This window comes from Perognathus longimembris, chromosome 14 (assembly GCF_023159225.1).
Source record: "Perognathus longimembris pacificus isolate PPM17 chromosome 14, ASM2315922v1, whole genome shotgun sequence".
Lineage (NCBI taxonomy): Eukaryota > Metazoa > Chordata > Mammalia > Rodentia > Heteromyidae > Perognathus > Perognathus longimembris.
Window position 1 is genome coordinate 41,338,718 of NC_063174.1, and position 17,126 is coordinate 41,355,843.

General features: G+C 52.1%; 1 protein-coding gene across 3 annotated transcripts in view; it reads right to left on the bottom strand.

The window, feature by feature from the left end:
• The window catches only part of Ltbp2 (latent transforming growth factor beta binding protein 2), a 95,705-nt gene extending 86,843 nt beyond the window's left edge, over positions 1-8,862 (bottom strand). For 2 of the 3 annotated variants that reach the window (XM_048362121.1, XM_048362120.1), the window contains exons 1-2: positions 8,121-8,722; positions 2,131-2,201 (exon numbers count right to left, since the gene is read on the bottom strand). In XM_048362121.1, the coding sequence (XP_048218078.1) occupies positions 2,131-2,201; positions 8,121-8,587 (538 nt within the window). In that variant the 5' untranslated portion in view covers positions 8,588-8,722. Of the gene's footprint in view, positions 1-2,130; positions 2,202-8,120 lie in introns of all 3 variants that reach the window. The other variant, XM_048362122.1, reaches the window with a different exon arrangement.
• Positions 8,863-17,126: the final 8,264 nt, after the last annotated feature.

Genomic DNA, 17,126 nt, shown 5'->3' on the forward strand with positions numbered 1-17,126 from the left:
AGTCTCCTAGGCACCCCCCACCACATGTGTGATATTGCTAGAACATTCCCCACATGACAATCTCCTCCCAGCTAGGAAGGCAGCTGTGGAGAAGGGAGAGGGAGAGACAAAACCCCTTGGGAAGCAGTGAGCGCTAGCTGTCAGAGTGTAGAGCCAAGAGCCCCACCTTCTGCACCACCATGGATCCAGCTATCTAAGGCCAACGCCCCACTGCCCACGTGGTTCTCATTAGGCTCATTAAGCCACAAAATAGCAACAAGCAAACAGCCCAGGGGACTGGCTAGTTAGCAGCCAGCCCCTCTGTGGACAAGCCGACCCCAAGTAGGAAATGCTGACTACCCTAGCAATGCCCTCAGTAGAGCTGCAGCCTCCAGCCTGGTCAGGGTGGGCCTGCATGGGAGGACAGAGAAAGAATGGCAGGGGGACGGGGCAGGAACAGCATCTTACAGCAGAGACGGTGACCATCCACAAGCTTACCTAGCCTTGAGTTTCTAGTGTTGAAAATCATGAGTGATTTAGAAGACAGAGCCTCTAGGCCTGGAGGACTCCATGGGCCTCAGGCAGCTGTGGAGAGGCCCACTCCCTGGGAAGCTGCCTGCTCCAGCCTCAGATCATTCAGCAACACTCTCCACCAGCCAATGCCTCTTCGCAATGGCTGAATCCCCCAAAACAGAGCACCCACCCAACTCCAAACCCCACCATCTCCAAAGCCCTGAGGCTCAAAGGCTAGTCCACAGCCTGCCAGCTCCAGCAGCCCTGGGAGCTTTCTAGACATCATCCCGGGCTTCCCTCACACCTGCTGCATTAGAAACAGATGTCTGAGGAGCCATGAAAGCAGCAGGTGTGAGCGGAATCCTCAATTCAGTGCTCCGCAGCCACACCTCTGATCACCTATGATGCATTGAAAAATATCGGTGCCTGCCCCAGATCCCAGAGCTTCTTCTGAATAGCTTAAAACCACTGGACTACCCCACGTCTCCAGTTTCTCTGCCCAGAGATGTGCCCAGACTGGCTCAGAGCTGGTTTTGTCTGCTTCTCCTCTAATGAGCTGTGTGGCCTTGAACAAATCACCACTGCTCTGAGGCTCACTTTCTCCTCCATCTCTTTCCTCCTCCTCCTCCTGTGCTAGTCCTGGGGCTTAAACTCAGGACGTGGGCACTGTCACTGAGCTTTTTACACTCAAGGCAAGAGCTCAAAGCTTGAGCCACATTTCCACTTCTGGCTTTTTTTTTTTTGGTGGTAGTTTACTAGAGATAATAGTCTCATGGACTTCCCTGCCCAGGCTGTCTTCAAGCTTCAATCTCCAGATCTCAGCCTCCTGAGTAGCCAGGATTATAGGTGTGAGCCACTGGTACCTGGCAACCTTTCACAGATTATTGAGAGGTCTACCTCTGTCAGTGCTTGTGCCAGCCCAGTTCCACGATGGGGAATAGTAATAACAGCTGTTAGCTAGTAGCAGCAGAACCGATCATCCTTGAGTCACAAGGGAGAGTCGGGTAATCTGATTTCAATCTTTAGTTCTGCCACAACTTAGACATGGGTGCCTCCCTTGAGGCTCTGGTATCCCTACCTCTGAAACGATTTTTGATGGCTCAAGCACAAAGATCATGGCTTAGTGGAAGATTGGGTGTGGGAGTCAGGACTCTTCCTGCTTCACTCCTTGGTTTTCACAGAGCTAAGAAGATTCCTCTCTTTCCTCTCATTTAAGCCACCCTATCAGGCTTCGAAGCAGTCAAAGGAAGGCTGTTCAGATATGGGAGCAGAGTTTCATCTGAGTATGGACCCCTGGGCCTAGAGTCAGGGCAGTGATGGATTGCCTCAGCACACAGCGTGAATAAGGCCCAGATGTGGGTGGAAAGGCTTAGGAGCCAGGTGAGCTCTGTTGACCACCAGCCGGTATGAATGCCTAAGGAACCCTGAGAACAGGGAACCTGAGCACTGACACAGTGGAAGAGCAGGTGGGAACAGGAAAATTTACAGGTGGAGGCATCACAATCTCCCTTCCAGTGCGCATCTCTCCCTGCGACCACAGGCTGCAGGCTGGAGAAGAGCCTGCTGCTCCAGGTCCTGGAACCTTCGGCCTGAACCACCTTAAAGGGGTGCGGGAAGGATGGGGCAGGAGGCACTTACGTTTGATACAGTGATTGGTGCTGTTTGCAGTTGTCCATCCTGGGCAGCACTGTCCCCCACAGACGTTCCTCCTGCAAGATCAGCAAAACAAGATCAGCACACGAATGCTCAGATCAGGGGAATGGACTATTCATGGGGCCTCTGATGTTTCTGATGATTGAACAAACAACAGATAGGAAGGTTTCATATCTGATGCACAGGCCGGTGACTATAAGGATGACAAGATCAGAGAGGTTTGGTCACTTGCCAAAGCCACATTGCATCCAAGTCCCAGAACTCACCAAAGCCAGGTTGGTAGGCTAGGAATTGTAGCTCCATGGTACTAGCAGCCTTGCTTACATGCATCAGGCCCTGATTTCAGCCCCAGCACAATGGTGATGGATTCAGCCATGGGTTGGCTCAACTCTAAGCCAGGCTCCAACTCTACACTGCCCCTTCTCACACATACACACACCCAGATGCTGGGAAGTTGTACATACGTGGTCTCTGGAATGCACATAGGTGCCACTTGCCAACAAAAGGGTGCTAAAAGAAGCCACAGGAGGGGCTGGGAATATGGCCTAGTGGCAAGAGTGCTTGCCTCGCATACATGAAGCCCTGGGTTCAATTCCCCAGCACCACATATATAGAAAACAGCCAGAAGTGGCGCTGTGGCTCAAGTGACAGAGTGCTAGCCTTGAGCAAAAAGAAGCCAGGGACAGTGCTCAGGCCCTGAGTCCAAGGCCCAGGACTGGCAAAAAAAAAAAAAAAAAAAAAAGAAGCCACAGGATTCAGCAGGCCTGTTTCTGACTAGACTGAGAGCTCAGGGGGCAAATGAGTCCACAGGGCGCTAAGGTCTCGGCCTAAGAAGGACCTCCGGGTGGTAAGCTGGCAGGAAATTGGGCTGGAAGACATGGCTGAGCCTCTTGACCATGCTTTTCATGTGGGGAAAGCTTTAAGTACACCTCCCATGTAGTTTATGGAAATGGTAGTCATTTCTCCAACTACTCTCCTGGTGCTGGCTCTGAGGGTACTTCATGACACCCTGACCTTTGGTCTTGAATGCAGTACTCAACCCATTTGTTCAGATTTTGCCCTCAGATGCATGGCAAGCACTAGCAGTACCAGCAGGTTCCCCAGCTCTGGCTTTCTTCCTGCAGACCCAAATTCCTGGGCCAGGACAATATCCAGTGGAGTCCCTTATTCGGGGGTGAGGCTCCGGCCCAGGCCAGGCTCACAGAGAGCAGAGGTGAATAGGAGGGAGTGATGTGAAGGCCCAAGGCCAGAGCAGTGGCCATTCTTCCAATCTCTATAGCCAGCCTGGCGAGCATCTGCTCCCATTTAAGAGACTGTTTGACATTTGAGTGGACCCCAAAGCTTGTGTGGTTTTGGGAGCTTTACAAAGAATTCAGACTGAATTCCTGTAGTTTCAAAGGGCTGAGGCTCATTCCTGGCCCTTTGGCCTAAAGTTGTGGGGAGCTACCTCCTAGGGAGCTCCCTAAATGTACTGCTATTTAAGAGCTCTGCCTCTTGGGCAACGATCTTCAGCAGCTTACTGGCTCCATGAAGTTGTCCTCCTCATCAGAGCCCAAGTCACCTGGCCCTGGGAAAGAGCTGCCCTTCAGCCCTAGGGTTTCTGAGCACTCTGGTGCAAGGGGAACAGCGTCCATCCATTTGGAAGGTCATGGCATGGATCCTGTGAGCCAGCTGCCCACAGGACAGCTCTGCAGTGACTCTAGAAGAGTCACTTACATCTTACGTGCCCATAGTGGAGCCCTGAGGGGCATCAAGGTCATAGTGAAAGATTGGCCAGACTCAAAGGCGGCCAGCAAGGGGCCAGACTGGAGCTAGGAGACCATTCAATAAAGACTCAGATACCCAATACCCAGATACTTAGTAGGAGCCTCCTAGGCTAATAGGAAAATCTTGAGTAAAGGCCCAGCGGGGAGCTAGCCATGCAGTGGGTACTCTACTGAATTCAAAGTAAGCTGATGAGACTGATAAGCTGGGGCTCAGATCCCCCCAGAAGTCAGCTTTCTTACCACTCAGAGATCACATGAATGCAATCCTCCAGCCCAATGCACTCAGCACACACTAGCCTAAGGATCAGTGTTGGGGCCATATCTGCCTATCAGCCTGGCACAGCTGCTATGCTCCCTGGAACAAGTGTTGGAAACCTACCACAGCCCTCCGTTGGCCCCTGTGAAACCAGGTAGGTCTCCACCTGCCTGTGTAATCTAATTGTCCCATCCCCTTTCCCTCGCCTCTGTGACCATCTGCAATGAAGGCCGATCTCCTTCAAGGATACAAGCTGGTTGCCATGGAGGTCTCACTTAGATACCTTTTCTGAAGCTACCTCCTCTCTTCCTGGAAAACCTGTCCTCTCTGATTCAGTGAAATCCTCTGCATACTCTCAGACTCCCTAATCAGATGTTACCTCCTCCTTGTAAAGCACACCTTCTTCACCATATGAAGAACATGACAGGGGCATGAGCTGCAAGATAACCAGTGGTGTCTGATTAGGACTGAACATCATTTTGTTTTCTTTTCAATTTTCCTACAGCGACCTTCTCTTTTAAACAAGCAATACTACTTTCAATGGATGGTAGTGATGTTACGTTTCCTTTTAATGATGAATTTAATTTATGTAGAACAATGAGTCAAGGCCTGTTTGTAATGGCAAAAAAATGTAATTCATCTGAATGTCCAAAAACAGGAGGATGAATAAACAAACTGTGGGTATATTTAGAGAAAGGAACCACAGTTAAAATGAATAAACTTGAGCTAATTCTATTTTGTGGTTAAATTTCAAAACTCTAATGGTGAAGGGAAAAATACCAAATTGCAAAAGAAAAATACAATATGGTATCATTTATCTAAGCTTAAAACATGCAAAGCAACATTGTGTATTTTGTGGATAGATGCATCTGGAGAAATAGTATAAAAGCATGCATGGGAATTCCTTAAAATCAGAGTGACAGTTCACTCTAGGGAGAGAGGGTAGCAAATTTATAGAAGAAATTTCAACAAAAAACATTGGAAGCAAACCATATCAAAATATTAAGGTTTGCTGGGTTGTGAGTTCCCTTGCCTCCAATACCTTTTTGTATGCTTGTAAAACTTTGTATGTGCAAAAATAGATAAGACATGAAAATCTGTTATTTTAGCAATATATTAAGTTAAAGAAAATAACAGAGTAAGAGGGAAATATTATGATGGTTGTTTGCTGTGAGGCTGGTTCAAGACATACTGGAGACTGAGAAGCAGTGGTTTAATAAAGTCTCTTCTAGACTGCAAATTACATGAGTGCAAGGATGGTATCTATACAGGTCACTGCTGTGCTCCAGATGCCTAGCACTGGGCCCGGCATATAGTTTAAAAAATATTCATTGTGTACAATTACATTGAAAATTCCACAGAGAGAGAGAGAGAGAGAGAGAGAGAGAGAGAGAGAGAGAGAGAGAGAGAGAGAGAGAGACTGTCTTGACCACCGCTTTATCTCAAGGTCCAGCAAATAGGAAATCTTTCACAACTTGTTGAGCGGGGGGGTGTCAGAAATCTCCGGCTAGCAGTGATGCAGTTCAATGTCTCACCTGCAGGTGGCACTTGATCCTTGGCTTTGAGCAGCCCGCCAGCCAATAGCCAAAGAAAGTGATTGGCTTGGCTAGATGCCATAAACTGGCATGGACCTGGGTTGAAGAAGTCAATGGACAAGAATGCCACTAGCAGCCGTGAAGTGGCTGAATGAGTGCCAGAGAAACCCACTCACTATTTGCCAAATTTGCATAAGCCAACTCCCAGCTCGTATGATGACTGCACCTGTGGGTATAGTGGGTGACTACGGGTGGCACAGAGCCCATTCACTTACATACTTGTGCACATCTACTAGCTTCTCTGTGGTGGCAATGCTCTCTGACCATCACACTTTCCTTTATGAGGTGTGACAGTGCACGTCTCAGCTCTTACTCCCATCCCTGTCCACACACATGCACAAGGCTAAATGTCTACAGTATAATAAAACCTCCTCTATGATCAGACCAAATTCCATCTCTGGCTGTTCGTCCCTGGCCCCTGGCTCCCCTATACCAGGACTACAGTTCAGTTCTTGGGCCAGTGCCAACAGTGAAAACCTTTGTCCTTGGGCAGCACTGGGATTGCCTACCACCTTCACCTTCAGCTATCTCCCAGCTACTCCCTTACCTGCTGCACACTGAATCCCAGGTTCCTCCCCTCCTCTGAGTTCCACAGCTACCCTGTTCCATTCTTCTGCACTTCATATGAAGTTCCTGATACCGGAAAGTACAATGACCAGGACAAATTTGTTCATATCTCCAACTTGATTTTAACAAATCAAATTGCTCTCCAAGTGGAAACAATGCTTTGGCCCCTGGGTGTCTGTGCCTTTCCCCTGCTTGGTACACATGCTCTTAGGAAGCATGCATGCCCTCCCACAGGTTGGGGAAGGGAAACAACAGAGAGACAGCAGGTGCTCCATTAATATCTGTTGAGTGGTGTTCTGTGTAAGCCACTGGCAGTGCCTGGTCTACACTCTGCCTGCTGTAGGCTGCACCTGGGGGGTGGGGAGGGCAGCAGAGGGCTCATTCACTCATTCAACAAGGACCAAGGGAACACAAACTCTGTACAGACATTGATCTAAGACACTGGAACTCAGAAACAAAACAAGGGCCCTGCTGTTGTAGAATTCGTTTTAGTTTGGGCTAGGAAACCAAACCCCAAATACCTACACAGGAATGGCAATGTAATATGTGAGAGGGACTAAGTGCCATGGAGAAACACAGAGCAGGTTGAAGGAAGAAAGCAGACGAGACAGGAGGGGTCAGAAGCTTCTCTGAGTCAAGATCTGAAGACAGCTGAGTGAATCCTGCAGGAAAAAAAAAAAAATAGAATGTTCCAGACAAGGAAAAGCATGGGTGAGAATGGCAAAAGGCAAGAGGTCCTCAGAAGCAGAGCTGGGGGTCCCAGTGTCCGTGCTACGTAGGGACTAAGAACAACTAGTAAATGGGGCCCAAGGACAAGAAGCCCTTCCCAGACCTTCCCACGGCATTCAGCTCAGCTCTGCACTGGGACTGGGGAGGAGGGGGGGGGGGGGGGAGGTCATCCAGTACCTTCATTCCATAGACACTTGTAATTCTAGGGGGAGGCCCAGCATCCTGCAGCGATGCTGACCCCAGATTTGGGGGAGGGGTGTTGCGGAGGGGCCTCCACACCCTGTGGTAGCTCTCCATACGGTAAGCAGCAGGTGGTGCTCAGATCACACACACACACACACACACACACACACACACACACACACACACACACACACACACACCCGGAGAGGTGAAGGAAAGCTTTAGCTTTGCAAAGTCATGCAAAAGCCCTGCACCTTAGCTACTCCAGCAAGCCACGGAGCCGTTTCCCCATGTCACACAGAAGGCAGGTTTCCTACCCAAAGCGCCCATGCCTACGCCTGCATCCTCCGCCGCTCTGCAGGCCAGGGTCTACTGAAGCCCCAGCTCCCACCCTCGTCTCGGCGCTGCCTTGGGTACCAGGTCCCTTTCTGGGGACACAACCGTCATTGTGCCCTGGAGCACCCTCCTTCACCTTCCTTGTGACCAGCCCTACCGGGGCTCGACCTTCCCTGGACCTCAAGCCGGGTCCCCCCACCCCGCTGCCTCTCGGATCTCCACCGCACCGCCAGTGTCTGCAGGACCTGGTTAGGTGCTGAGGGCGGGGATGGGTGGGGCGGGGGCATGGGCGCCCGCCTAGGCTACTGGAGAAAGGATTCAACGTCGGGGTTCGCGGTGAGCTTCGACCCTAAGAGTAAGGATGGTGGATCGACGCCTTAAACGCTCTCCGGGCTTGGGGAGCCTCGGGTCTGTTTCTTCCCATTACTGAGGACACATGGACAAGTCCCTCTCCTCTCCCCGCATATCTCTGCACGAGTGGCTGCGCGCGCGCCCCAGCCCCGCCGCCACTGCTCTCCCCTGGCTTGGTGATCTCGTGCTCACCCGGTGAGCCGCGCTCGCGGAGCAGCCCCGGGCCGCGGCTGGGTCCCGAGGCGCGGGAGGGCCGGTGCGACCCCGGCCCGGGCTGCGGGCTGCTGCGGGCCCAGGACGCTGCTTCTCCGCGCGTGCACAGGTGGCTGGCCCCTGCGCAGCTGCTGCGCGCGCGGCGGCCTCCGGGCCTCCGCCTCCGCGGGCCTCCGGGGGCTCCCCGAGCCCGGCTGCGTCCGTTCTGGGGGCGGCAGGCCCGCGACGGGTGGGTCTGGCTCCCGGAACAGACTGTACACCTTCGCGGCAGGGTGGCTGCCCCCAGGGCGCCGCAGCCGGTTCGCCGGCTCGGATCTCGCCATGCCCGTGGGGTCCCTTTGGGCATGACCTATGTCCAGTAAGAGAGCCAGGGTGAGGGGCAGGAAGATCCTCCGGGAGGTCCGAAGGGCGCTCCCCGAGCAGCGGGCGCTGGTCGGCGGCTTCATGATGCTGGGGCGGCTGGAGAGCGGTGGGCACCTGGGGGGACCGCGATCGAGTGTCCCGATCGTTCCCAGGCTGCTCTCCCGACCGCCCCTACGGGTAGCCGGCTTCTTCTCGTCTAGGGGGCCGGGGTCTCCCCGGGGCGAGGGCTGCGCTGGGAACCTCGAGTCCGTGCGCTCAGCCGGGCGCGCGCAGCCGGGCACCCTCGCCGGCTCCCCAGCCCTGCAGCCGTCCGAAGGGGGACGGGACGGGTTTATTTTTGGAAACCTCCCCCTGCTTCCTCGTGGCTTTTATCCGCACACCAGGCCCCCTCCTCGGAGGGACAGCTCGGCCCCCTCATTACCGGAGAGCGAGCGAGGAATTCCAGCAACACCCACTTTGGCACCGGGAAGCGGGCGGCGGGGCAGCGAGGGGGATTAACCCGTGAGGAGCTGGGGGCGACGCAGGGCTAACCCTGGCGTGGGAGGGGGGGGGAGGCTGTCAGTGCCACTGCCTTCTGCCAGGACAAAGACACCTGCGCCACCCGTCACCTGCCCACCCGTCCGTCCCGAATGGATGGATCTTCCTCCCCAAACTTCCAAGACGAACTGGGATTGGAGGACGTTCGTCAGCCTCCCAGGTTCGGAGGAGGCCAGTAAAGGTATAGAGGCCCGAGTGACAGGGACATGGCCCGGAAGAACGAGCGCCGGGTCCCCTCGCCTCTTGCCCTGGCCGCCGGGAGCGCGGGGCAGCACTGGGGCTGACCTCCCTGGCCTTCCTGGGCTGCAGCTGGAAGCCCAGCGCGCGAAGGTGGCCTGGAGGCGCGCGCCCCCTAGTGGAGATGAGCGCGCCTGCAGTAAAAACCAGCGCCGGGGGGCCGGCCGCCTTAGCTCCTTGATCTTAATGGGTCTGGGGAGGCGATGGCGGCTGCTAGTAGAGACACCTTCTTTTCACAGGGACAAGAGGCATAGACGTGGAGCCTCCTGGAGAAGGGTTTTCAAGGAGACAACATGTGCCACGGGAGAGTGAAATTCAATCCCTCCTTGCCAGTGGCCCGTAGTCCACCCCCTGGCCACCTCCTCACTTACTGGGTAGTTTACCCCAAAGGAATCGCTTAAGCCTCCGATTTATCCCAGGTATGCCTCTTGTGCTGACTGCAAGCGAGACAGGGGTGCAAGAGCCAACTGCCTCCCACCTGAGTACCCCTCCCTCCTGTCCTCACTCATCATTCTCCCCCATGCCCCTGGCAGGAAAGCTTAAAGGCCTGGGCAAATGTGACTGGCCGGGGTACATTTGTATAACCTAATGTTTCTCAAAGAGGTAGAGTGAGTGGTCAGGCAGAGAGCACCAGCCTACAACACCCAACACCATGCAAAGACCTACCATAGCTAATAACTCATATTGAAAACCTCACCTGTCCACCTAGGCCTACAAAGGCCAACAAGCAATTCCTGGTTGGCTCTCTGACTGCTCAGCTCTCTTCTTATTTGGGTAAAAGCCACATTGGCTTTCTCTGCTCCTTAAATAGGCAATGTTAGTACCCTTTAGGTGGTGTGTTCATCTCCAAGATGTCCACCAAGATGATTCCTCCTTACATCCCCTCTCAGTTCAAACATCACCCTCTGGCATGATTCTGGGCACTGGACAGCGTTTCTATTATTGGAACAAAAAGCCTTAGGGAATCACGTGACAAGGGGGCTTTATTGTTTGGGACTCCATTGTTTGGGGACCTGTGGTAAGGGAAGGCTGCTTGGTAGAGGAAGGCTGTTCACCTTGTGGCAGCTGAAAAGCAAAGAGAAAGGAGCCGAAGTGCCAGTAGCCTGCTCAGCGGGGCACCTAACTTCCTTCCATGCAGCCGCACCTGCGAAAGATTCCCTGCAGACCACAATGGGGTAAGGAACATGTGGTTTGTTTTTCTGATCCTCCTTTTATACGGTGGCTCCTCCATGTCAAGGCTGGGCAAAGGGTATTGGAGAGAAAGGAGCAACATGTTGTGTAGTAGATGCTCCTGGCTCTTTCCCGGGCACCTTTGTATGTTCTTGGGGGACCCCACCCTGTACGGTCATAGCAAAGCATCCTTTGGCCAGCCTCTTTAATATTCTGCATCTCCCTCCACCAGAAGATGTTCTAGGCAAAGCAACAGTGAGGAGGCTACTCCTTACCCCGCTGTTGAGGCTCCATAGTTACCATTCTCTAGACAGGAAGTGCACAGAAGTCTCTTTATTCATGCACACCCTCAGGGCCTAAAGATGCACATGGAGTCCTCCCAAGAACTTTCTTGCTGTGCTTTAATATACTTTAGGATATCTGCAATGGTCACCTATATACCCTATATCAGAGTGGAGAGTTATGACAGCCTACTGCAAATGACTGGGGGGCCCCTGTGGGCCCCTTGACTCAGTTTGTATGGAGGAGTACCCTTGGAGAAAAGCTCAACTCTACCTACCAATGCTATCAGTATGTCCTTTACCCCAGTGATTTTCCTCCTGTTCATTTGTAGACTAGAACCAAGAGATGTGATGTTAGAGTTATTAGCCCTGCTCTGCCCTAGATCATGTATACGGTACTTGTCTACAGAATAGGAGAATAGTTAGCCCTATTTGTTTGAAGCTTTGTTGATTCAATGGCACATTCTAAAACCACAGGAAAAGTCTTATTCAGCAACCTATAAGATAATTCATTATCTGACTTACCCAGCTATGAAATCTCTAAAGGAACTGATACATTCTTCACCACTGTCTCCCAAGAACCTAGCGCAGAGCTTGATTCTAATAGATGACAGTCAAGAAATATGTATCAGCTGGGCACTGGTGGCTCACTCCTGTCATCCTAGCTACTCAGGAGGCTGAGACCTGAGGATCACAGTTCTAAGCCAGCCCAGGCAGGGAAAAGTCCATAAGACTCTTATCTCCAATTCACCAACAAAAAGCCAGAAGTAGAGCTGTGTCTCAAGTGGTAGAACACCACCCTTATAAGAAAAAGCTATGGGACAGTGCCCAGGCCTTGAGTTCACCACCCAGTACTCCACCCCCAACACACATACACACACACACACACACACGATATGGATCAGTGGGTGGCTTGCTGTTTCTAGAGCTAGCCTGAAAGAGTCCTTTGAGTCCTAACTTTTGCATTTGGGGATGAGTAGCACCTCAGTTTTCTCCATTTCCAGAATGCTTGGTCTTCAACCTTCACATGTATGGGAGCCTGAGCTCCGCACTGCCCCTTCCTTACTTGTATATCTGCACAGTAATGCATTGCAGTCTTCCTTCTTTACCCTGCTACTTGCTCAGTACCTTCAGGAGTTCTCCTCTTGCTCCCTCAACGCTCACCTCACATCCTCAAGAGTCTATCAAGGCCAGAAACCTTGGCATCATCTTCGTCCCTGAGCTATTTTTTCCTCCTGTGTGTCCAAGTCATTATTACCGCTCTGTCTCCTCCGTCTGCACTTCTGGAAGTCTGCCTTCCATTCAGCCTCTCACTGCTGGCTTCAGCCAGCACCCTCGGCAGACACTCCTCCCTCCTCAGCCGACGTCCCTCCCACTGCTCGGTGAGTACAAGTGGTCCTTGGAAATCCCCACTCTGCTCCCCTGGGGGCCCACAGCCCTGACAATCTACTCCTAAAGCCTGGCATCTGCTACACCATCCTAGCACCATCTTCCCGTCCCACCTCCCCAGTATTCGCCAGGCTGCCTCCTTCTTCCTGTGACTGTTGAACTTCATGATGCTGTTCTTCACAATCTCCTCTCCTATAAACACTTGAGTTTTTTGGTGTTTTGCTTTTAAGCTGCCAATGTTTATGGAGCCTAGTCATACTCTAAGCCCTGGGCTATGCTATATAAACGGCTCCTCTCCCCCACCCCAGGCTATGTATACAAAGAATACTGAGGTTGGGGATGGCTTCTGGCTTGTCCAGGATCACACAACTGGCTGATCAGTGGCAGATGCATGATCCAAACCTGGGTCATTTCCTCCACCTTCTCTGCCCAGTAGGAGAGGAGAAAGGGCCCCTGACTCACCATGTGTCACTCCCCACCCCTGATGAGGCCAGAGAATGCTGCAGAGCCCCATCACCCACATCTGGGGCCAGTGGAGGGAAGTCATGTCTGGAGGACCCTGCAGAGAGATGTAAAGAGCCCACAGGGTCCCTAAAGACTGGACAGGGCCAGGTTTGCTCAGATACTGTATCACGCTGGGGGTGGAAGTCTGCTGGACATGCAGGACAACCTAATTGTTTTCCCATGTCTTGAGGAATAATGCTGGCAGCCAGAGAGCTACCAGAACCTGAACTAATTTGGTAAATAAGGACCGAAAACAAGGACCGCATTTCTGTTCCCTTTGCTGAGACCCAGACTCCCGACAGAATTCCAAGGATTTTTCTTCTTTGGAAGTGAGTGGACCTCCAGCCCCAAATTCCTCTCCCCAGGAGAGCTTGTTGCGCTTGCTCAAAACAAATCACATATTTCCCGGTTAATCAGAGGTCAAAACTGCTGGAAGAAGGCTGAGGGGACCTCCAGCCTCCCAGACTGGAGCAGTTCACAGGCTCCATGACCTCAGCCTCCGCCTCCAGTTTGGCCAGACAAGGAGGTCCTGAGTCCCCAAGAGAGGGAGATCCCCAGTCCCTCCCGTACCAGGACTTCAAAGCCCACAGGAGCTTTCGGTACCACTCTGCCTCAGACACCACAGCCTGGTGGTGTCCCTTAGACATATTGACCCTGCCTGCTCTGCCAATGCCTGCCTCCTCTAGGTGAGCACCACAAGCTGGCTGTGTGGTAACCGTCCATGCAGGGGTCAGGGGAACTGACCTTGCACTTACAGAATGGTCTAGATGGGGCCTTCTCACAGTCCTGGGGTAACTTGTCTTCTGTAAATGGAACTCATCTCAGGTTTTCACTTGGCTTCTCTTTTCTCATCTGAAAAGGGAGATGATGATGTTGTTTCTTGTTGTTCCCTCCTCCAGGGCAATATGGACAGCTGACCAACGTACCCTGTCATAGGAGGGGATCAAGAACTGCCCTAAGTACCCTGATCCAGTACTGCTGGATCCATTCCATTTGCTGGTACTCAAAAGGGACCAGATCCTGGGCTGAGTTTCTCAGTCTCATTTCCTCATGGATTTCTTACAACCGTCAAATGAAGGAAGTACTATTTCATCATGAAGCAGGTGAGAAAACAAAGGCTTGGGGGGGGGGGTGCTAGTAAGTGCTAGTAAGCAGCTATATGGGGATTCACTCCTGGTTTGTGTTGTCCAATGCCAGCTTGCGGGGAAGGGAGACCAGTTCTCCCAGGCCACAGTTCTCTGGGAGCCAGAAGCCTTTACTTCATTTACGGTGTGGTAGGGTGAACAGGGCCCCATAGAAACACTGTCCAAAGTTAGCCCCCACCAAGCATGCCCACTTCCACTCAGGCCTGCTTTACCAGCTAGGGATTTAACTTGGGTGGGAGCAGCCACCCACCCACTCTCCCAGGAGAAGGAAGGAAGTCAAGTTCACCCTCTATCTCCTTCAAGTCAAATCATTTGCTCCTGCTGAACGAGCTCAGCCCAAATGTCAGCCTTTCTCCGTGGAGAAGGAAAGGGGAGGAGAGGGGTGGGGAGGGGAGGGACATAAATAGACTATGCAGTGCTGTATGGCAGGCATCGCATTTCTCACCTCACAAACCCAGAGATAGGAAATCTCATGTTCAAGGTCACACTGCTAAGTGTCCCAGCCAGGATTCATCTAAAAAGTCTGAACTGCTCCTCAGCCCTCGCTTTCTCTACTGTAGCACGCTGCGTTCACGCCAGGGTGCCCTGTAATGATGCCGGATGGGGAATTGACTCTTTCCCTTCATTCCAGGCTCTGGTTCAGGGTGAGCTGGTCTGCAAACTCTGTGCATTTAGTTATAAGCTGAGATGTTCTTTTTCCACTTCCTTGTATAAATTTCCTGTGTCTGGCTGGAACCGAATCTTCTAGAACTCCTGGAGATGGAAGCATACCTTCTCAAGCAGAGGTTCCAAAGACCTGAGCAGAATCACAAGAGCAACCAGGGATGCCTCCTTTTCTTTGTTTTAGGTCCAAGACCAGGACTTGAACTGGGTACCTGGTGCTTTCACTCACTGGCTAGTGCTTCAACTGACCCATCCTGGGATGCCACCTTTCATCCCTCCCTGAACGGCACATGGACTTCACATACTCGGCTGGTGGGGGAGGGGGGCACACTGGATGTTGTCTTTTTTCCCCCTCACAAATTTCCAGGGGACCATGCAGGATTCTGCCACAGCTGCAGAGGAATTCTAAAGACAAGGTGAACAGCAAACAAAGGCCCTTGGCCAGCATTGGTGTCTCCCAACCCATCCCCAACGTGGCTTCCTGCTTGGACACGACACTCCTCGCATCCTGAGGGATGAGAGTGGTGGGAGTCAAGAAAAGCAGATGCTGGGGGTCTTTTCTAGAACAATCTCTCTCCAAGGAGGCCTCCAGCAGCCTCAAGACCCAGAAAAAGAAAAAGGAAAAGATGCCATCTGCCCCTATCTTACCCAGTCTGTTTACCCCTCAGTCACATGTCAAGGAGAAGGACACCAAATGAGCTTTTCTCTGGGGTCCCCAAACCCTTAGGGACAGGCCTGGATCCTGAAGTTCTCCAGGAAAGCCACAGACACCTGGCTAAGTAAGAAGGGGTAGAGGCGAGGTACAGCCAGGGCCCTCAGGCATAACTCATTCCTGTTTCCGTCCACTCTGGTCTGAGGGCCTTGGCCCAGAGGCCTCGGGGAGGTTGTAACACAGGCTGGCCCCTCGCCCACTGGGACTCAGCAGACAAAAATTAAAGATCTCACCCTTCAGGAACTCACACAGACAGCAGAGGCATGCTCTGTACTCTGCCTCACAGACCAGACTCTGCGCCAGCAGAGGCTGGTAGCCAAGGGAGATTGGAAAGGAGTCGTTAGCTCCTCCCCCTTCTCTTCACCCTCACATTCAGCCCCAGGGACTGCTCACTCTCTTCTTACACCCCCTCTGGTACCTGCCTGTAGGTGATGATGGTAGCCATCCTCAGCTATCCCCAATCCTCTCCCACCTCTGCCCAAAGACAGCAGTGAGATGAAACAGTTTGTGCCTTCCAGAAGAAACAGACTTGTAATTAACTGTTCATATATTTTTCTGGCAGCACAATTCTGATTAGGTCACTCCTGCTCAACAACCTTCAATGGCTCCCCACTAGTTCAGTAATCAAGCCCAAGTTTCTTAAAACTGGGCCTGGCATACACGCTTTCCTTCTTGTATTGTGAAACTCAGCATGCCCACTTGCTCCATCCATATTCTCCCCAGTTTTCCCTCTCCCTCGTTTTCTCACTCACATCTACCTCACCCACATCACTTCCCCTTTCTGGAATGTTCTTCATTGCCCTTGTCTTTAACTCTCATCTCAAAGATCACCTCCTCCAAAAAGACTTCCAGGACTCCTCCCTCAATCTGGGAAGTTCACTGCCTCCACGGAACCCCTGAAATTCTTAGTACTCCTCACTCTGTCCTGTGTGTAGCCCTTAGCTGTCAGTCCTGGGGCAGTGAAGAGAACAGGGCTTTGCAGTTCCACCTTGATTAATTGTTTGCCACTATCAGGGCCTGGGCTAGGTGAAGTTGGAGCCGGTTTCCTCATCATCATTGTAGACACAGCATCTAGAAAGAGCAACTGCATTTGCCAATAATACAGCACTTTAGACCCCAAGTGATTGGATCAATTGTGAGTTCCTGGCTCTGGGGTAGTCCTTTCATTGGCTGGGGACCCACAACTTCTGTGGTCTGACTCAAATATAGACATCATCACTTGTTGGATGAATCAGATCCTCTCTGCAAAGCTGGACTACACATATGACTTGGAAAGCCGAGGCTTGGAATTAGAACAGGCAAGCCTGATTCCCTCACAGTCCAGCGAGACTCATTTAACCACAGGATGGTAAAACTAGAGAAGTAAAGTGACTTACCCAGGATCACATAGCTAAGTCAGTGACACAGAGAAGGCTAGGACTCAGATGTCTGGACACGGGATCAGTCTAGATTAATTGGATTTGGCTACAGGCTCAAAAGGCCTGTGGCCCTGATTGCATTGCCTGTAGAAGGCTGAAGAGCCCTGACCCCAACCCAGTAGGAGCTCTTGGGCAGCCTTGAATCAAAGGACTCTTCCATTTAAAGCACAGGAGAGGCAAAAGTCACGTTGTCATGGGGAGCACAGACATTGGCTCGAGTCCTCATCTGCCTTTAGTATGTCTTCTGGCTTCCATCCTTCCCCTCCCTAGGCCTCATTTCTCATCTGTACAATGATAGGATGCTTCTGGAGGAAATAAAATTCTCTGTCAACACCAAGAGTTGGTTGAAGGAGCAGACAGACAGACTAGAAGAAAGTACAGACCCAAGCGCTACAGGAAGCACAGGAAGGTGAATGCTAGAAGGAATGGCCATCAGAGACCAGCCTGTCCATCCCTTCCACGTGCAGCAGAGAAACTGAGGCCCAAAAAGGGAGAGATGCTTGGCTAGGGTCACATGACTGGCTATTGGCAGCACCCAGCACTTCAATCAGGGTCTCTGACTCCTG